This window comes from Caloenas nicobarica, chromosome 26, assembly GCF_036013445.1.
Source record: "Caloenas nicobarica isolate bCalNic1 chromosome 26, bCalNic1.hap1, whole genome shotgun sequence".
Lineage (NCBI taxonomy): Eukaryota > Metazoa > Chordata > Aves > Columbiformes > Columbidae > Caloenas > Caloenas nicobarica.
Genome location: NC_088270.1, coordinates 644,507 through 665,311, shown reverse-complemented (window position 1 = coordinate 665,311; position 20,805 = coordinate 644,507). Strand labels below are relative to the sequence as shown.

The following is a 20,805-nucleotide window of genomic DNA, read 5'->3' as shown; positions in this document are numbered from 1 at the left end:
GGGAGAAGGAAAACATTCCTGGTGCCCCGTGCCCCCGCAGAGCCGCAGCAGCAAATGTTTCCAATTACTACGTGGAGTTTGCATGTGCTGGGTTATTCCACCCAGCGCCACAGGGTCTGAATTTCTTCACTACTGTGGATAGAGTCTGTCTGCCAACATCTACAGTCGTGTAAAAACATAAAATCCAGCTTTGTCTTTCGTTGTACAAATAAACCCTGTCCTGCAGAGGGAAAGCGAGCAGTACGGGGTGGAGCAGGGCAGGGATGCCGGGCAGGGACTTGCGGGATGCTCGGGACATGAAGCATCAGGAAGGCTTTTGCAGAAAGATGGGCAGCAGCAGCTGCTCGGTATTTATAACCCTTCCTGAGTGCTCTGGCTGTGTTTGAAGTGCCTGAGTGCTCCATGGGGCGCACAGCCCTGGTGCAGGTAAAGCTCCTGGTGTAGCGGGGTGCTGCAGTGGGGTGTTGCGCAGGCAGGGCTGCTGCGGTGGGGTGTTGTGCAGGCAGGGCTGCTGCGGTGGGGTGTTGTGCAGGCAGGAGTGCTGCGGTGGGGTGTTGTGCAGGCAGGGGTGCTGCGGTGGGGTGTTGTGCAGGCAGGGGTGCTGTGGTGGGGTGTTGTGCAGGCAGGAGTGCTGCAGTGGGGTGTTGTGCAGGCAGGAGTGCTGCGGTGGGGTGTTGCGCAGGCAGGAGTGCTGCGGTGGGGTGTTGCGCAGGCAGGGGTGCTGCGGTGGGGTGTTGTGCAGGCAGGGCTGCTGCGGTGGGGTGTTGCGCAGGCAGGGGTGCTGCGGTGGGGTGTTGTGCAGGCAGGGCTGCTGCGGTGGGGTGTTGTGCAGGCAGGGGTGCTGCGGTGGGGTGTTGTGCAGGCAGGGGTGCTGCGGTGGGGTGTTGTGCAGGCAGGTCCGACTCACCGAGCTCACAGCGTTCTGTGATGTGCAGGTGCCAGGGTGTCCCCCAGCACAGCAGCTGAGTTCTGGGTGCCAACACTGGGGTTCCCTAAGCCCACTGAGACCCGAGAGGAGTCTGATGCTTGGAAAACACTTGCAGTGTTGGTGTCACAGCAGTTTTTTTACCCTTCTGGAGGGATTTGTGTTTAATTTCCATCACAGTTTCCAGCAGCCTGCGGAGCTGGGAGTGGGAGGGTCTCGAGGAGATCGTGCATCTCTCCTTGGCCAGAAGAACTGCTGTGGATGGAGAAAGGCCTTTTTCCTCGTTTTCCCCGTTTTCCTCGCTTTGCCACTCAGCAGAGCAGGAGGGTGAGCTGCTGAGAGCTGGCTTCATAGGAGGAATAAGTTGCTGAGGTGCGACAGACGCTCTGTGGGACAGACCCTCCCTCCGGGGCAGGAGCTGCGGTGGGGTCTGAGCCCCCCGCTGCCGGGGGCTCCGTCTCTCCCCTCGTGCCTGGGTGGGTGTTTCTTTAAAGCCTGCAGGAGTCAGCAGCCGCAGAAGAGCTCCTTGGCTGCCTGACAACCCAAACGTGGTAGAAATGCCATATGTTCTGGCTTTAGCCCTCCTCAGAGTGCCCCACTTTCTCCATGGTTTGATTTATTATTTTTTTTTTTTAGCTCAGACCGAGGCAACTCTCCCCATCGGCCCCAGGGCTGGCGGGGAGCGCTCTCCTCTCCTCTCCATCTTTTGTTGTGAAGCAAATTAGCAGCTTCTCTGCTCCTTCTCCTTCCCACATGCTGCCAAGCAAACCCCGCAACTTTCTTGGGTGACGACATACATTTGCAATGGCGTTCTACACGCGCTCCCCACCAACCCGGCGCTGTCTGGCATCCGTAACGAGCTTATCAAAGCGTTTCTGTGCAGGGAGATCTGAGCCCTCCAGGTTTGGATTCGTAGCAGGTGAAGGCAGAATGTGCTGCAGCCTGATTGAAATGTGCGAGGTCAACAAAATCGAGCCGAGAGTGCACAATAATTGGGGAAGAAGTGGCAGCCCTGCTTTCTGCATGTGTTCCTGTGATCCCTCCGCTTTAATCTCCCATTTCCAAAGGGAAGCCTGTCTTGCATACTTCATCATAGTGTTCATTTGCACAGGAGGCCTCTTTTTGCAGAAAAGGGAGAAACCCCAAAACTCTTGCTGACTTTGTTCTCCCTCTTCTTGCGAGACATCTCGAGAAGGGCTGCGGGGAGAATAATGGCTCCCGGCTTTCATTTTAAGGCATCTTGCTTCTCCCAGATTTGAGCCTTTTTTCTCCCCGAAGTGCTGGTGTGTAATGCAGATCAGCAGATCTGAAGGTGGGAAAGGGGTTTCTGTGCTCTTTTGGAAGTTAAAAACCCCTTGAAGGATGAGGCATCAGGGCTGAATGAGCCCAGCTCCTTAGGGCAAAACATACTTACTGGCACAGATCCTCACCTCGGCTTGGGAGAATTTACAGTTTTGGGGATCTCTGGCCTTTCTTGGAGATTTGGGGAAGAGGTAGGAAGAGTTTATTTTAAGTATGTTTTCCCTGAAGGTTGTAACACTTTGTTGGAAATGCTCCACTCCTAACATCTGTGCAAACTAAAACCTTCCTTCGCCTTCAAGTGTACATTTGGGGGGCTTCCCTTCTCTTCTGCGGTCTGTCTCTGAAAAGGGAATAGATTAAAAAAAAAAAAAAAAAGAAGGGGGAAGCAATCTGTCCCCTTTTCCCTCCGTCCCATCTGCTGTTTAATCACCAGCTGTTAGTCCTTAAGCTGGGATTGCAGGTCTGGGCAGCCTGGGCACGCCGCCCCGCGCCGGGGGCTCGGTGTCTCGCACCCACGCCGCAGGCGTTCCGCCAGAAACTGGGGCAGAAACCTGGATTTCTCCTCTCTGTGTGCTCCTGCGCCAGGGGTGCCTGGCTGCTGGGGCACGGTGTCCCCTTGCTGGGCACGGGGGTCCGTGCCGTCCCGCTCGCTGTCCCCGTGAGCCGTGACGAGGGGGGAGCTGCTGGTGCTGGCGACGGGGAGAGCCAAGAGTGACAGCAGGTTTTAGGACGGGTGCCAGCTCTGGCTCCATCGAGAAGAGCTGCAGGAGCAGTCAGCAGGAAACCCAGGGCTTGCTGAACAGGCTCTCGAGTGCTGCCGAGTGCGCTGAGCTTATCTGGGGCTGCGGGTGCCAAGTGGCTCTTGCTGGCGGACTCCACGCTGTAGGACAGGAGCCACCAGTCCGGTCCCTGTGCTCCCGTCTCCCTTCGGGGACAGGTCCCTGGGCTGTCACCAGCCCCGCGCTGGCAGGGCAGCACCCGGGAGCCTCTGTGCTCCCAGCAAAGCGGGTCTGGGGACGAGACATTTCCCTGCGCACAGTGCAGCGCCACGCGGCGCCTGCCCCTCAGTGTTCACGGTGCCGCTGTCGCACGTAAACTGTTCCTAGGCACCCGTGTCGATCAGGGAGGACAAGAACAGGGCAGAAATCCAGGGCTGCCAAACACAGCATCCAAAGTATTTGTATAGATTGGTCCGACTTCCCTTTTCAGAGCGGGAAGAGTTCAAAGGAAAGCAGGGCACGGCGCACAGCCCGGTGCAGCCAGCTGGGAGCGGGTCGATTTAGCGCCGAGTTTGTACTCGCACAAAACGCCGAGGGGGAGCTGGGTGAAGGTTTGGGGGCGCAGCTCGCGGCGGGGCTGGCGGCGCTTTCTGGCCCGTGCAGGGGAAGCAGCTGCTGGTGGCGGGATGGACGCGGCTGCCGGTCCTGTCTGGACACCCGGGCAGGTGCTGAGCACGGTGCTGGACACACCCAGGTGAGGCGGGGAGGAGAAATGGGCTCCCCTGGTTTGAATCAAAGCAGGTGGGCGTGCGGATCTCGGGAGGGGGGAAAGTCCTGCCCTGGGTGCTTCAGCCTGCCCCAGATAACGGCTTGTGCGGTGACCGCGGGGTCACCCGCCTCCCCAGGGTGCTCTTCAGGTCTGGGAAGGGTGACTTAAAATGGGGCTTTTCATCTGGGATTTCCTGGGAAACCCAGCGATGCCGGAGCCAGGAGCTCCTTGGAGGCAGGAAGGCCATACGTTCGCTGGTTAATGCATCACCAGCTAACGGGAGCCTCATTACACAAGGGCTAATCATTGACGAGCTGTACATTTAGCTGTGTGCCTTAAAGATCATTAGCTCATGTCCCAAGTATGTGCATCGGTGTCCTGGCTCCGGGCTCTGGTGCTGGGTCGGGCGCTGTCCCCGTTGCAGAGGAGGCGGGCGATGCCGGGTGTGCGACGTGCTGCAGAGGCTCCTTCCCTCGTCTGCTAACCCTCAGTATCGGCCTCTGCGAAGAAAAATCACATTGCGGTGCACCCACAAGTGTGGCGGGTCTTGAGATGCCGGAGTTTTAAAAAGGTCTGTCCTTTGGCTTCTGCATATGGGAAAACGGTGTAAATGAAACCTCAGCCTCTGACTTGCAGCAGGGCTTCCAGATGTGACCCAGGAGGAGCCTGAAGCCTCAAGCTCGACTTAAAATAGATATTTGTGTCCCAAACTCAGGCCTGGAATTGCAAAGCTCACTCAGGACTCCTAAACCGTTGCGCTTTGGTGCAGGGCAACGTGTCTCTTTGCCTTCGTGGTGCCACTGGTGGTGGCCGTCCCGTTGCGGTGCCGCAGGCTCGGTCTTGCTGCCGTCGGCACGGTGTGGCGTGGCACGCCATGTCCCCCCGCACCACCCGGGGCAGCGGTGCCCGGGGGGCTCTGCCCGGCCCCCTCACCTCGACCCTGTCCCCCTGCCTTCCCCGCTCCTCCGGCTTCGCAGGTCCCCTCGGCAGCAGCTATTGATTTTTCCTGACTAATGCACCGGGCTCCATTGTGCACCACACACCAAACAAAACAAAGAGAACTCAATCAGCCACTTAAACAACAGAAAAAAAAAATCAAAACCCAGCGGCTTCCCGTTACAGGCTGGGCAGATCATGCAGTTATAACTTGAAAGGGTTCCCATTGACCCACAGCACTCAGTTAAAATGAAGGTAGCAGTGCAAACACAGACTGGAGATGCAGGCTCAGGAGAGCTCTTTCCTTACACACAAAAAGAACATTTTGCCTTTTTCTTTCTTGTTACCTGCAAATGAGAACGAAACGCTGCTCTCCTCCACTCTGTGTAGTGTTATTCCAAGCGTACCAACTCTCAGCTCCCTTTTCCCTTGGCTAATAAGTAATCATGAGGAGGTTTGTGGCCTTGTTTATTATATTTGGCCCAGAAAAAGCTTTTTTTTCTTCTCCTCCTCCCCCCGCCTCTTTCAGTAAAATGCTTTCTGAGATTTATTTGTAAGCCTGTAAATACAGAGTAAATAGCTTTAATTTAATTTAGCGGGCTACTGTAAGAAACTGTATCTGCAAGCAGGAATTCCATCAGCCTCTGCCGAGCAGAGCAGTGTCTGTGGATGCCGGATGCTCACATCTTTCCCATTTTTTTTTTTTCCTCCCTTTTTCTCCTGTCCTTCCTAAGGAAGAAACTCTTTCCTCGCCTTCTTCTGCCCCTTTCTAGAGGCTGCAGGAGCTCTGCTGCAGGATGCTGTGAGCAGGGCTGGGATGCTCGGTGCTGAACGTGACAAACTCCTGCTCCGGCCCCGCGGAACGGGGGGGTGTGCGCGGGTCCTCGTGTGCCGCGCTGGCTGCGAGAGGACGCGGTCCTGCCTCCCACCAGCCCGTGCTCCACAAGAGCTTATTTCTGTCTTTTCTCACGCCCCTTGGAGGCTTCCCGGTTTCTGGAAAACACTTGGCAGGCAGAGCTTGGTGCCTGACTGTTGCTATAAACAGAGATGTGACGGAGGTGCAGAGTTTTATGAATGGGGAGTGTTGGTGGCACATGGGAAGCGGCGCTGAAATCCTGCTGAGGGAGAAGGGAGAGGGTGCGAGCTGGTGTTGCAGCAGATAGAACTGGAACAGCAGCCACGTGCATCATCCTCTCTCATCTCAGGGAACACTATGAGGAGTTGCAACCAAGTCATATCATTTTTTTTAATCTGCGTTCCCAGGATTGTGCAATATGCATTGCAACATATGCAATAGCTGCTTGGAAGGTTCCCGCATGACCTGTCCTGTGTGTGGGAGCAGGCGCAGCACAATCCCCGCTGCTTCTGGCAAGACAGAGCCAGTGATGAAATGGTTGCTGCAGCGCTTGCTCTGCGTTTCCCAGCCTGTCCCGTCCCTCTCCCACCCCCAATGGGGTGGCTGCACCGCATGTGTACGTACGTCTGGTTTTGCGCTGCCAGTTAAGAGATTTGCCGGCTGAGATTTCTTATTTTGCGTCAATTTGCGAGGAGGTTACCCCCACGCACCTCTTTTATTTCGTTAGCTGCCTCGGTTAACTCTGACAGCTTATTTAGAAGGGGTTGGCGCCCGGAGGTGGAATTTGTAAACAAATAACTTTCACCCAACATGACAGTGCGGGAGAGCTTGCAGAACTCCTGGCGATGCTTCTGACGTGACGGGGACAATGGGAGTTTTGTGCTCGTTAGTTTTCCAACACGAACAGAGTTCCAGCAGCTCGCTGTGTGCAGACACCCTCCCCAGCCCCTCTGCTCTGCTGCGGGAGCGTTTTTGCCCCCGCATGTGCAGACAATCAGCAGGACACTGGGTCCTCGTCTGCTTTGGGGTGGGAGGAAAGGGATGATGGTTGCCTCGCATTTTACTGCTTAGCATTAGATCTAAGGGTTGCGGCAGGTGTTGTTCTCTTCTGTGGTTGTAGCACCTTCTGAATTAATTTTGCTGACTTTTAGTCTGAAGTGTTTGCCGTTCCCCCATGAGTTGTCCTCTCCAGCGCTGGTCTCAGTTACTGCTTATGACCACTTACCTGACGGCAAATTGGGTTATTCCACAACCTCGACCTCCCTGATCTAAGGCTCGGGACACAGGATCCCTTCTCCATCCCCTGTGCTCCCAAAGCCACGGGCAGCAAACGCCTCGGGAGCAGCCGCGGAGAGAACCCGCCCGTGTCCCCGGGAGCGGGAGCTGATGACGCTTCTCTTGCTGGGGTGCAAGCGGGCTCCCATTTTTCCTAATTAGTCATGATGTCTTGCCCATCACAGGAATAAATAGCAAGCTTTCCCAGAGGATGGGAGATGAGAAGCACTATTTATCGTTGCTCTCGGAGGAAGCTGACAACATGACAGGTGAAATATCAAGAATAATTAAGAAAAATAAGGGCTTATGTACTTTATTGCACCAACAGCAGGGATGTATTGCCAGTGACTCGTGCATCCTCTAGTACGCCCCGTCCTGCCATCAGGGGTACGAATTGTGTTTTCTGTGCCGTGGCGCTCGCCGGGGTCCCTGGCTGTTTGCCGACCACCCAGCAGCACCCAGCGCCGCCCCTTCCTCCTGGGTTTGGCGGCTTAAATCAACCAAAGGCACCTGCTCGTGGCCAGGGCTCAACCTGCGGCCGGGGGTCCTGGCTCTGAGGTGGGAACGCGTCTGGTGACAAATGTGTGGTTAGTAAATACTGCTTTGCAGCGAGCTCTTTGGCCAGGAGAGAGGAAGGACAACAAAACAGTAATTTTAGACTTTTTATAAATTGCTGGCTTCAGGAGGGCGGCTGGGAAGCAGATCCCACGGAGATGTGTTGTCTGGAGGGGCTCTGGCCGGGCTTGGGCGAGCAAACCCGGGCTCGCGGTGGGGACGGGCTCGGTGACCCCGTTTTCCATGACAGCTCAGCCGCGGCCCCGGGGCCGCCCGGGCTCTGCAGCCTGGCACGGAACGAAGTTAAAGCGGCGGCTGGGAAATGTGTTTGCTTATGAGGCCGGACAGCTGGGGAGCTCAGGAACTGCATCTCCTCAAACAATGCTAAAATCTGATTACAGCGAGTGTCACTGGGCATCAGCAAACCCTTGCTCTGCACGCCCGGCCTTGCCTGACAGCCGTAATGGATCTCCTGGATACATCTCGTGCTGAAATACAACGCCTAGTCAAAAGTGTTTAAAACCCCTCCAGTTTGGAGTTTGCTGATCGCGCTCATCGCCGGGTGCTTTTGGGGCCGGTCAGCCCACACGAAGCCTCATTAAGACTGTGCAGCAGCGTTCCCAGACGCGGTCACTCAAATGTGCTGGTTTTTAGGCACTTGGGCGAAAAGCAATTGTACGTGGCAGCCTCATCTCGTCCCCTTTGACCGCGCGCTCCGAGGCTCCTCGGCACTTTTGGGAGGCTGGTGAAAGGGACCCTTTGTCAGGGCAGGAGGGAGCCGGCAGCAAACAGCTCCCGAATGGGAAATGCTGCTCTTGGGGCACTTATATTTAGCTCGCTTGCAGCGCTGTCCCTTCAATTTATACTCACGCTTTTGTCCCTTTAAACTCCCAGCGCCGAGGGTCTAAAAGCGGAGGACGCCAGCAAGGAGCAGGCAGCTGCTGCTTGCGGGAGTGAAGGTATTTTTAACACAATGCCTGAGAAAAAGGAATTTGTTTCCTCCAGCCTTCAGTCAAAAATCGGTGCTGTGAAGGATCTCTGAAGGAAAGCAGAGCCCGGGCGCTTCATCTGCAAAAAGCATTGTGTGCAGCAGTGGAAAACTGCGTACAAAAGCTGCAGAGGAGCTTTGGGAAACAAAGGCAGCAGCTCCTGGCTGGGTGGCTGCGGTGCCTCACGCCGAAGGGCCGGTGGGTTAATTAATGTAAAACGTGCAGGGTGGCCAGGATCCCAGCCCAGCAAACGAGCCTATGAGGGCTGAGTCGCGACGAGAGCCAGGTGCCTGCCAAAATTAGGACTTTTTTGTCCTTTTAGGTATTTACACAGCTCCGTAGGACGTGGTGCTCCAGCCCGAGTTGCTGGAGGCTCCCACCACACCCCGGTGGAGCATCGCTCGCCAGCTCTGCTCCCCGGTGCTGGGCACGCTCTCACAACTCACCCGTCGTGCCAAGGAAAGGCCTTTTTCTCCCCCTTCGCTATCGTTCAAGTGTTTGCTTTCTTTATCAGTAGCCGGCTGGTATCAAGTCCGACAAGTCTTGGGTTTAACCGTGCGATTCCTCAACTCTCCAAGCAAATAAGCCCAGATAAGGCCCAGACCTTTGAAGCCAATTGTAATTTAATACAACTTAAATGGTAACCGTCGAACAGTCGCACAGGAAATATGATCAAAGCCATTGATTTTTTTGTAGTGACGCAGTGTCTTTTTGAATAATTCCCAATAATGGGGAAATCTGAGAAATTTCAAGCCTGTTTGCAGATATTATAAGCCTAAATGGTCAAAGAAATAATTAGCAAGCTAGTCATTTAAGCTGTGCATGTGAAAAAGCAAGAGTATTCTTGCTTTTGAGTAAAAATGCTGGCCTAAGCACAATCCCGCTGTGCAGAGTGAAGATGGATGTGTTCCGCTGGAAGGGCAGGATGCTCGCCGTGGAGAGCAAACAGCTTTTCCAAACTGCATCGACAGAGTGCTGCACCTTTTCCGTTGTGCAGATCTTTTCTGGTCTGTGGATTAATTTTAGAGCACTAATGAGCTGGCCTGATGCAGCGATTGGAGCCTGGAGAAGGACTGAGGTATCGCTGGTGTGTGGTGGAAGTCGTGACGGGTTGTTTCCTGTCCTGGTGAATACCAGGACCCTGTTGGGTCCAGCAGAACGCCTTCTGCTTCCCACCCGCAGGCTGGGGGCGTGCAGCACTGGGCGCCATTGGCTTTGTGTAATTCACAGTACGATGCTCCCTGATGTTGCAATCGTGGCAGACACAGGAATTTAGTGGTGCATGCGAGAATTACATACTGGAGGGCAAGCAAGTGAGGTTTCTGGTTTCACAGTACACAAAATACCTGCCTGATTACAGCCCTGCAAAGGTTTCTAGGCTTCCAAAGCTGCGTCTTTCCCGCCAGGCATGTTCCATGGGCCGCTTGCCCGCCCGCAGAGACGTTCTGCTCTGCGCATTCAGGTTTGTCCGGATTTCCACTGGCAGCCGCGCCGCCTTTCACAGGTTGGAGTGTCTGCTGGGTCTCGTGGCTGCTGTTCAAAGTGCAAAAATAGGGTGGCCAAAAAATAATCAGGCTGCTGGTCACATCAGGGAGCTGGGAGCACGAAGGCACTGGTTATTGTGAATGCCAGGAGCAGGCTCAAAGTGGATGTCCTCAAAACAGCCGCGCTCTTCCCCAGCCCTTCAGACAGAAATGAAAAGGCTTTCATGTTCTGCGGGGGTGGAGAGCACAATTTGTGGTGACCTGGCTCCGGCTGCTATTCGAAAGGTCACTTTGAGTACGACGCTATCTGAGCCCATTGATTTTTTTTTTTTTTTAAAAAAAAGGGCCCCAGTGCTGGAGAGAGGGGAAAGCGGGGGAGAGGAAGCGAAAATAGCTCTGGCAACAGTCATTGTTTAAAACCAACAAAGAGGCAGTGAGGGGCTCCCCGCGGCCGATGGCCACGGCCCCGGCTGGCACGGGGGATGGACAGGGGACAGGGGGATGGACAGGGGACAGGGGGATGGACAGGGGCCGGGGGGATGGACAGGGGACAGGGGGATGGACAGGGGCCGGGGGGATGGACAGGGGACAGGGGGATGGACAGGGGACAGGGGGATGGACAGGGGGATGGACAGGGGACGGGGGGATGGACAGGGGACAGGGGGATGGACAGGGGACAGGGGGATGGACAGGGGACGGGGGGATGGACAGGGGACGGGGGGATGGACAGGGGCCGGGGGGATGGACAGGGGGATGGACAGGGGACGGGGGGATGGACAGGGGACCGGTGGGCATGGGGAGGGTGGGGAGGGCACGGAAGGGTGAGCAGCTCCCTCCTGATGGGGAGGGACAGGTGCTCAGAGCCCCTCAGGGACCTGTGGGTCTCTGGCGGGGTGACACTGTCGTTTAAATCCAAATGGATGTTTGTGCTGGTGGGCAGGTCTGTGGTGCCCCCAGTAACACTGTGTGTGACCCGGCAGCAGCGGCTGATCCAGGGGCCAGGCTGAGTCCCTACAAACCCAAATGTCATTTGCGAGGGACTGCAGCCCCCGGCCATGGCTGCATCATTACCTTGAAAGCATCCGAGGCCAGGAAAGAAACTTATTTGCCCTAAAGAGCTGAGCCAACTGTTGAGAGCGTTAGTGGGTTACCAGGAGCAGCATTAGCCCCACATCCCTGCAGTCATCTGTCATGGAACGTGGAAAGTATCGGCACGTTGTCACGTTTCAAACACCCCGATCAATGTTTAAATAACCAAACGTGACCCCCGTGAGCGCCGAGGCACTGCGCTGGCTGTGCGGGACAGCGGGTGCTCGTGAGAAGGGACGTTTCAGTGGTGCACACCCAGATGGGCTGTGTTGTACCGCCTTGCTGTCTGCCGGGGACTCCATGAGCTGCTCTCGGGCTCAGCGCCCGGTCTGTGGCATGGGGACAGCAGCATCCCGGAGATGCTCCGGGGTGGTACAGTCTGGTGACAGTCCTGGGCGGCTCTGCTGTGGTCTCAGGGACCATTTCAGTGCAGTGGTTGGGAGGAGCCTCCCAACGGCCATCTCCTTCATTTGGACCTCCATAATTAATAGCAGTATGCAGCGGTAGAGTGGCTGAGAGGGGAAAGGGAAGGCTCAAACTTGTCACGAGGTTATTCAGGAGGAAAAAAGTGACTTTTGCCCTGCCCAGCAGTGAGAAAAGGCGGCGAAAGGGGCGGCAGCATCTCCAGGCCTGGGCACTTGGAGGGAGAACAACAAAAGAGCCGAGGTGGCTCTTGGAGAGCGCTCACGCTGGCAGGCGGCTCGGAAAAGGGTGTTTCTTAGTGCCCCGGTAGGGGAGAGAACAGAAGGATCTCGGCTGTTACCGCGAGCGGTGGGAGCCCTTTTGCTCCAGGCACAAGCCCAGACGGGTCCCGGTCCGTGGGATGTACCAGGGATGCAAAGCTCCGTGCTGGCAGAAGGGGATTCAGCAGAATTGCTTAATGGATTGATTCTTCCAATTTCCCTGAGCTCTTCCAAGCTTTGGAGATAGGAAAGGAGAGCGCGCTAAGGCACAGATTATAAAAGTGATGGATCTGCAGGGAAAGGAGAGGTTTGAAGGGTTGAAATTTACTGCAAAGCCTGGCCCAGAAATGACCCTCTTCCTCCTCTGGATTTTTTTTTGTCTTGTGCAGAAAAATGCAGCTGGTCAGCTTGACAAGTGGAAACTGTAGCTTTGTCATTAATGTGCAAAGCTGAAACAATGATGTATGGCTGGCGATGGATCATGTTGGGTTTCCGGAGAGCAGGGAAGACGAAGGCATGCGACTAATTCATGATGCATGAACGCATTGATCTTCCTGGCTCTGAAAATACAATGTAATGAACCCCCGCTAACACATCATTTTTATGCCACTGCACCTCACTAATATCTAATGATTTCACCTTGCTCTGAGATAAAATATAATTGTATGGGAGTTCCAGCTTTGTTCTTTAATACTCACGTAGAGTTAACGAATTATGTTTTGCTCTGTAGCTGTCGGCAAGTTGAGACAAGCTTACAAAAGCCCCGCAATTATTAGGTGAAGCCGCAGGTTTAACACGCTGTGTGTATATATACGTGTGTGTTTGTGTGTGCTGGGGATGTAACGGCTCGGTGTGCAGAGCTGGTGCGTGGGCACAGTGGGGCGGGGGATGCGGGACGCTGGGGGATGCTGAGGAGCGGTGGGGATGCGGGATGCGGTGGGGACGCAGGATGCGGTGGGATGCTGAGGAGCGGTGGGGATGCGGGATGCGGTGGGGATGCGGGATGTGGTGGGATGCTGAGGAGTGGTGGGGATGCAGGATGCGGTGGGATGCTGAGGAGTGGTGGGGATGCGGGATGCGGTGGGATGCTGAGGAGCGGTGGGGATGCGGGATGCAGTGGGCAATGCAGGATGCTGTGGGATGCTGAGACGCGTCCCCTGCTCGGGGATTCTGGATCTCGTGCATCCCACCGTGGTACCTTCATCCCAGCGGGTGATCTGCAAGCCCAGCGATGCTTTTGTTATTTGCAAAGTCCACAATCCTCTGGGAGATCCACCCGCCCCTGTTTGCCCTCCCAAAGCCCCGGCAGGGCCGTGTTTCTTCCCCAGCCGTGCAAAGCATTTTGCCTAAGAAAACAAGTTTGGGGTCCTTCAGAGACCACTCTCCGAGTTCTGTGCACTTCACTCGGAGGAAGGTGCACAGCGGGATTTTTCCTGCTTGTTTGTCCGTGGGCAAACGCAGCGTGCCTCCCAAGCCTGCTCTGATGCCAGCAGTTTGTAGCCGTTTCTGCTGATAGCCACGAAGGGCTTTTCTCAGGGAAAAGCAGGGCGGCAAGGGGAGGACAGCTGGGTCCTGGCCCTGCCTGCACCTTTTCAGCACGAAAAGGGAGCTGGAGCTCGCAAATGTGAGCTGAAGGTGAAGATGCTGGTGCATTCTTCAAAGGCGAGCCCCACTGCTACAAAAGAAGTCGATGAACATCTAACCGCTCTTGACAGTGCAAGCTGAAATAATGTTGTACCTAATTTGAAATTCCCTCTAGGCTAAGTAAGGCTTTTCTTTCATGTGCGATGTTTGTATCCCTTCTGGGAGCCCTCTCCTCTGTACCCAGCTTGGTTACATGCCGTGTTGACAGATGATTAAGACGTGAAGTCTCTTAAATCAGAGGAGCAGCCCAAGTTTTGCATCGTGTGCTCAGGCGTTCACCCGCAGCCCTTTCATCGTGTCGGCCTGACTTTGAGGGTTGGGACTTGCTGCCTCTTGCAGCTTCAGGTGTCCCTTGCAAAGGAGACACTGAAGGGAACCACAAACTGGAGCAGTGTGAGCAAGAGTGTGGAGGGGAGAACGCTCCTTTACTGGGAGCGATGTGTTGATAGTGGGTGATCGTACCGGGCGGGCCGGTGTCCCTAGGAATTATCTGACAAGGTTCACTGCGTGCAGACGAGGAGCAAAAGCTCCTCCAAGGCTCTGCTCGCTGTCCCCACCAGGCAAAACTCACACGGTGACCTCCGCAGCTCTGATTGATGCTTCAGCATCTTTCCAAACCCGCGGTGAAGGGGGTTGCTGTGCCGGGCTGCTGCCTGCTCATGGATCCCTGCTGGTTTTTGGGTTTTGGGCTGGGGCATCCCCAGCCTAAACCTGGCACCTGCCACAGGGAACCCAAACTGGTTCCAGTGGATCATCACTGGTGGACCAGGCGGGATCCCTCCATGCTGGAACCAACTCCCCATGACCGCGGTTCCGGCACTTATTGCCGTGGCTTCCTTCCCCCCGGCCCCGTCATCCCCATGGCTTGGCTTTTCCAGGCGCTTTTCTCCTATAAGAATATTAAACGTATTTAAAAAACACTAAAATGCTAATGCGAAACCTGAAAAGAGGATGTCAAATGCGAGCGGCGCTCTGAAGACGTGATGTCTCTGTGGAAGGGTTTGACCCCAGTAATCTAATTTGCTTTACATTTAAAATGATACTTCATTCTCTTATTATAAGGCTCTGTGTCATTGGCTCATAAAGATTACAGTTTCTTGTCTTCCAATTGTAATAAATCCAATTCAAGCACCCTCTTGATTTGAAATTTGTCACAACAACATGCAGAGGGCACAGTTCCTGAGTTTTATGGCGCGGGTGCATTAGAGACTCATCTGCAGGAAAGATGATGCAAGACTATAAAATGATTTGTCCCTCTCCTTTCTCAATTGGATCTGTGTTTGAAAAAAAGAAATAAATTTTAAAAATCTAAATTATAGCTCATTGCTCATTATCCAGTCGTAAAAAGGTTAGAGCGGCAGGGGAGCCAGGCTGGCTCGGGTTTTCGTGCTTTATCCTTACACTGGGGAATAATCTGGTTTCTTTAAAACCATCTGAAAATATTTCATCTTGTTTCAGCAGAGCCGGGAGCTTAACCTCTCTGGTTGTGTTGTTGGGGGTGATGGAGAGCGGGCGGGTGTTCTGTGCATCTGTCGGGTACCGGGGGATGCAGCCGCCGGGGTCCCAGCCCGCGAGCCGTTCTCTGGGCCGGGCTTGTCGGGATGGAGGGAGAGGGACGGTTTGGTTAAACCCAGCTTAAACCCAGGCTTCGCATTCCTGTCCCACGGAGGCGCTGCCATGTGTCAGCCATGGGCGCCATGGAAATGGTTTCGTTTTTTTGGACAGTCCTGAATAAATACATGTGAGAGACTTTGCTTGGAGAGAACTTTTATACTTTTAGTGTCTGTTGTTCCTTAGGGGTTTTTCGGTGGTGTTTTTTTTAACAAAGGTTTTAGCTGAGCAAAAAATCCCATCTGTACGGCTTTTTTATTAAAAGATAAAAAGCCGGAGTTCACAGGAGTTAGCATTAAGTCACAGTCCACAGCAATCTAAGGTATTCACTGGCTGGGGACTCTCTCTGTTTATTTCAAATACCCCTTTATCATTTTGTTGAAAGAGCAGTGTTCTCTGTAAAGCTCTGCCAATTGAAAAAAGAATCAGATAATGAAGACTAATGCTGCACTGATGACAGCCCTTCAGATCCTCAATAGGATTTCTCCAAAATCAAAAGACTTTTTTGTTTTATTGTCACACTTGTGGCTTAAAAATAATTAAATTTAATCTTTTAGCTCTCAAAACAAAAAAGAAAATTTAAAAACAGGCCCCCCACATGCAGGAAAAAGACAAAGCAAATGCAAATATCCAGTGGGTGTCGGAGGAAATGTTGTAAATTATAAATGAAAATATGGTACTTACAGTGGGTGCTCGGCATAGGCGCTTCACAAAGACTGCGTTATTGCTCTCGGCAAGCGTGGCTGCTCTCTGTGCCCGCACTGTTTGTCCCCCGGGCGTTAAAGTCAACACATTACACACGTGTATAAACGTTGGTTTCGTTTATTGGTTTGGCACCGGTATTTTTTTGAATAACTTCACAACACACCATCTTTCCTATACAAACCCAAGGTGCCCAGGCGTGCCGGGGGCTGCAGCGAAGCCCAGGGGATGCTCTTGATCCGGCTGCGGGTGCGTTACCCCAAATACGTGATGGGAACACGGCGCTTTGACATCTCTTTGGCACCTTTTACAGTTTTGGACAAACATGTCGTTCATCCCAGCGCGAGGCAGATAAATAAAATCTATCGGGAGCTCTTTGTGCTGTAACTAAAGGCCTGAATTTATCGAGGGTGAGCGTAGCAAATGACAGGTTGGTCACAGTCCGTGAAGGGCTGGAAACGGGGCTTTGCGTCTGTACCTGAGTGTTACGGGGGGGCTAGCACGGGGGTGCTGGACACAACCCGCCCGGGAAGCGCCGAAATGGGCGTTAAATCCGCAGTGCTGTAACTTGATTATCCCTTCTCCAGGTTCCTTTTGATAAACTCCTCCATTTTCAAAGAGTTACACAGGATTTAGCCCCATGCTGGCTTTCATGTGAATTGTGTGGCTAAAATTGCATGCAGTTCTTTGAAAATTTCAGAGCCGGCGTTTTTCCCCAGATCGACAGGTGTTTTATTTCTCTTGACAGAATATGTAGAACGAACAAACACTGGAGGAATCTTTTTGGTCTGGGTCCCTCTAGCAGCTCCATTCTGAGGCTCCAGAGCTCATCAGAGCGGCCCATCCCTCTGAACCCGCAGGAGTTCCCTGCGTTCTGCATCCCCATCCTTTGGAGCTGGAAAGCTTGGCCTTCTTCAGGCTTTTCCCCTCGTTAGGCTGACGTAGGGAACGAACGGCCAAGCTGGGGGGCTGGGGGCAAAGCCGCGGGGGCCGGTGAGCAGCACAGAATCACAGAACGTTCCCCGGTTCCCTTTGCCCGGCTGTGCGGAACTCAGAAACAGTCATTAATTGGTCACTGGTTTGGTAAACCCGTCTGAAAACAGCTGCTGCTGTAACTTCTGCAACGGACATCACTGATGTCAGTTACTTAAAACTGGCTGCGAGTTGGGTGGCGTCATCCAGTGCCATCCCAACAGTGGCAACATGACCAGCGCTGGTTTGTACTGGGACCAGTTTGGTCTCTGGTGCGTTTGCAGCGCTGCACGCGGCCCATTGAAACGGGTGGCCGAAGGCTCTGTTCTGGGAAGGCAGGGTACAAATGGACTCTGTCATTCGTCTCTGAGTGGGTTTCAAACCGTGGACTTGGCTCTGTCCCTGGAACTCCATCACAGACTGGAGTTCTCGGTTTGGAGTTCATTTCTGCTGCTGATTCAAAAGCTGAATTATTATAACAAACAATTGATTATCGGTTTTAAAATGCAAAAACACCATCTGCTCTTTGAGATGTGCTGCGTTGTGGCTGGGGGGAGCATGGATGACACATCTGAAGGATGTTGGCGAGTGGCACCAGCGAGGCCTCCGGGACAAATTCCTGCCGCTCCTGACCCGGCCAGGCGGAAACCCGAGCTGTTCGGGGGGTCACAAGGTCTGTGGCTACTGCTCTGCCTGCCGCTGGGCTCGGCTCTGTGGTGGGCATGGAGCTGGCCCCGCGGCATCCCGCATCCTCGCGCAGCATCCCGCATCCTTGCACAGCATCCCGCATCCTCGCGCATCATCCCGCATCCTCGCGCAGCATCCCGCATCCTTGCACAGCATCCCGCATCCTCGCGCAGCATCCCGCATCCTCGCGCAGCATCCCGCGTCCTCGCGCATCATCCCACATCCTCGCGCAGCATCCCGCATCCTTGCGCATCCCGCAGCTCCTGCGGGACATGGGTCACAGAACCAGTGGCCGCTCGGCAGCGGGATGTGGCACTGGGGCAGCCACGTTGTCACATAGCGCCCGCGATGCCGCCAGCTGTGTCTGCGGGTCGGGTCAGGCTCCATCAGCCCCCGGTCCCGCGCGAGCCGCCGTCCCTGGCCGCCTGCGCCGTGATGTGACACAGCTTTCCATCGCTGCCGGGGGGCTCGCGTTTCACTATCAGAACTGCTGAACACACTGTGACGAATCAGCTGAGCCTAATCTTCCAGGACAGAGGAAACCGGTCTCCTCTTGAAATTCAAGTTGATGCGCAATGGAAGGCAGTGAGACGTTTCCAAGCAGGAGCAGAGCCGCGTTCGGCGCACCGCGAGGCCCGTTGCGTCTGCCGAGCGAGACGCGGGAGGTTGGGGAAGTAATTTCCTAGAGTTCAGGATTTGCAATTTACATTCTATAATCTCCCGGTCATTTCGCAGCAGATAATTTGTCATGGTTTGTTTTAGCTGTTGGGATATTGATATTTATTATGCAAATTGTATTTCCTACTACTTATTGTGCTGCGCCCTATGAATACTTAAATTATTATAAGCCTTTTTAGTTAATACGGGTTGTCTTTCAATGTGATGTTTGAGCCGCGGTGGGTCATAATGTATGATATCGTACAAAAGGGTCCAAACCATGTAATTAAAAGCAGACAAACAGGAGAGCTGGGTGCTGGATGACACCGAGGCAAAGGGAGCTGCTCTGCAGAGGGGCATTGGTGTCACAGGCCCAGACACACACTTGCTTTTAGACCGGGGCAGACATTTTTGGGTGGCATTTTGCTATTTCTGAGCAGCTGGTGATGTGAAACCAGCCCGGTTTCACAATCCGGTGGGTGAAGGCTCTTCCCAGCCAGCTGCCTGTGACTCAACACTTGCCCTGAGCGGTTTTAACTGCAGGCTTGGCAGAAGGCAGGATGGTAAAGTTAAACTGACAACTCACCTGCCTCGAGTTAGCTTGGAATAACCTAATTAATAACGTTGGACGTATTTGACACCCTGTGCTAGCGCCTGCGCGGGCCCACGGTATTTCTGGCATGGTAGGCGGGCGGGAGGACGCGGTCCCCGTGCCGGGGGGGCTGCACCTGCCCGGGGGGGCTGCCCGCCCTGGGCCCCGTCTGTTAAGGCTCGGCTTAGCGCTAGGGAGGCGCCATTGTGGTTTATTTGTTCATTTACTGACTTTAAACCCTGTCAAAACCGTCGCAGGGATGAAAAATCCGCGGAAAAGGTTGATTTTTTTAAAGGTTGTTTTTTTTTTTTTTAAATTTTTGTTTCCGGGCTGTGGTGGCCGAGCCCCCATCGCTTCCCCGGGGCTCCGGCCCCTCCGCGCCCCCGGGGCCGGAGAAGGCTCAACACCGCCTCCAGCGGAGCGGGGCCGGCGGAGCGGGGCGGCGGCCGCCCCGGGGGCACCGGGAGGAGGATGCTCGGGCGGGGACCCCGGGAGCAGGATGCTGGGGAGCGTTGGACCCGGGGAGCAGGATGCTGGGGGGTTTGCAGCGTAGGGGGAGGATGCTGGCGGAATGGAGACCCCGGCAGGAGGATGCTGGCGGGGCAGCCCGCTGCTCGGCGGCGGCGCTGGGCCGGCGGGACCGGCACCGGGACCGGACCCCCGGCCGCCCCGTCCCCGCCCGCTGCGCCCCGCGCCGCGCCCGGCACTTTGCCCCCGGCCCCTGGCGCGGTGGGCGTGTCCCGGGCGCGGCCCCGCCCCCGGCGCGCTGACGCGGCGCATCCCATTAGCGGCGCGCGGTCGCTAGGTGCCGGCGCGGCAGAACGGAGCAGGTGCCCGAGATGGCGGGTCGCGCCCAGCGCAGCGGCCCCGCGGCCCGCGGCGGCGCCCCGGGGCTCCTCCCGCCGCTGCTGCTGCTGCTCTGCGCCGCCGCCCTCGTCCCCACAGGTAGGACGCGGCCGCCCGGCCCGGCCCGCCCCGCCCGCGGGGGGGCGCCGCCGAGCGCCGCCGGGGCCTGCGGGGGCGGCCCCGGGAGGGGAGGGGAGCGGGGCGGGGGCCGGCGGGGCCGGGAGCCGCCCGGGCGGGCACGGCGGGGCCCGCGGGCGGCCGAGCCGGACGGTGGTCCCGGGGCGGGCGGCGGAGCGGCGGGAGCGGCCGCGCGCGTCGGGGCGGCGGTGCCGGTTACCATGGGAGCGGCTTCTCCCCCTGCCCGCGGGCTCCGCGAGCCGCCTCCCAATTAAAAGCTAATTACCGTGCGCGCGGCCCCTCTCGCCCCTCTCTCCTCGGTGTCTTCCGCGGCGGCGGCGGCGGGGGGGGTGCACCGGGGGATGTTGCACCACGGTCGCGCTGCCCGCGGGAGCGGGGAACCTGTTGGAATCCAAGCGCAACTTCCGAGGCGCTTCCCTTCCCTTCCCTCCGTCCTCTCCGTCCTCTCCCTTGTCGCCTCCCCGCCCGGTGGTACCGGCGGCCCCCCCGAAACGCTTCCCCGCTGCCGGCCCGGCTGCGTGGGGAGCGACCGCGCAGCCCCGCGTGAAGCAGCCGGTCGTTAACGGTGGCGAAAGGGGCTCCCGAGCCGCCGTCCTCCCCGGTGCAGTGCGGCCCCCCCCGCGCCGCCCCCAGCCCCGCAGCACGGACCGGCCCTCGCGTCCCCGGTGCCGTCGAACGCTCGTTCCTCCCGACCCCACTTTGTATTTCCCGAGTGTCACCGGAGAGGCACAGGGCTCCCTTGGCGGCTGGGGCGGCGAGGGGACGAGCTGCGTCTGCCCGGGACGTTTTGGGCAGAACAAGGGGGCCATTGAGCGATCTGTTGAATTTAACTGGTAGGAAACGGGGGGGATGCAGGAGCAGGCGGCTCGGCCGAACAAAGAGCTGTATTCACAGGCGGGCTGTGCGCGCTCTCCCCGCTCTTCCCCGATGGCCTCGCTGGAGGATGGCGGTGGGGGCAGAAAGCCGCTGTCATTTTCCGCCCGTTCTCCCTCGGCGAGAGATCGGCGGCGTCCGAACGGTGCCGGGGGCTCCTGCTCGAAGGGCGGCTCTGGCCGCGAAAACGGCTCTGTGTCCTACCGCGGCGCTGGGCTGGTCTGGGCAGTCCCGAGGGGCAGCTCTGTGTTGGGGCCGGAGCCGTCGGGGTGGCCGGGAGCGGCGGGTCCGAGCTGGCGGCCTCGGCTCTCCGCGGCGAGGGGGAAACGCCGGCGTTGCCTCGGTGCGACTCGCCTGCGCCTGGAGCAGCCGCCCAGCTGTTCCTGTAGTTGCCACGTTCTCCTAGTTTTTCTGATGTTTTGTCGCAAGGTGCTTTTTGCAGAATTTACGTTGGCTTTGGCTTAATGCGGAGCGAGTTGCCCACCGGGTTGACCTGCAGAC

At 56.3% G+C, this 20,805-nt stretch overlaps 1 protein-coding gene across 11 annotated transcripts in view; it reads left to right on the top strand.

Annotated features, from left to right (window-relative positions):
* The first annotated feature begins 362 nt into the window (after nt 1-362).
* Nucleotides 363-20,805, top strand: part of CADM1 (cell adhesion molecule 1) — a 124,035-nt gene continuing 103,592 nt past the window's right edge. For 5 of the 11 annotated variants that reach the window (XM_065652208.1, XM_065652210.1, XM_065652207.1 and 2 more), the window contains exon 1: nt 19,259-19,392. In XM_065652208.1, the coding sequence (XP_065508280.1) occupies nt 19,287-19,392 (106 nt within the window). In that variant the 5' untranslated portion in view covers nt 19,259-19,286. Of the gene's footprint in view, nt 427-11,971; nt 12,156-19,258; nt 19,393-20,805 lie in introns of those variants that run through there. The other 6 variants (XM_065652205.1, XM_065652202.1, XM_065652200.1 and 3 more) reach the window with 5 other exon arrangements.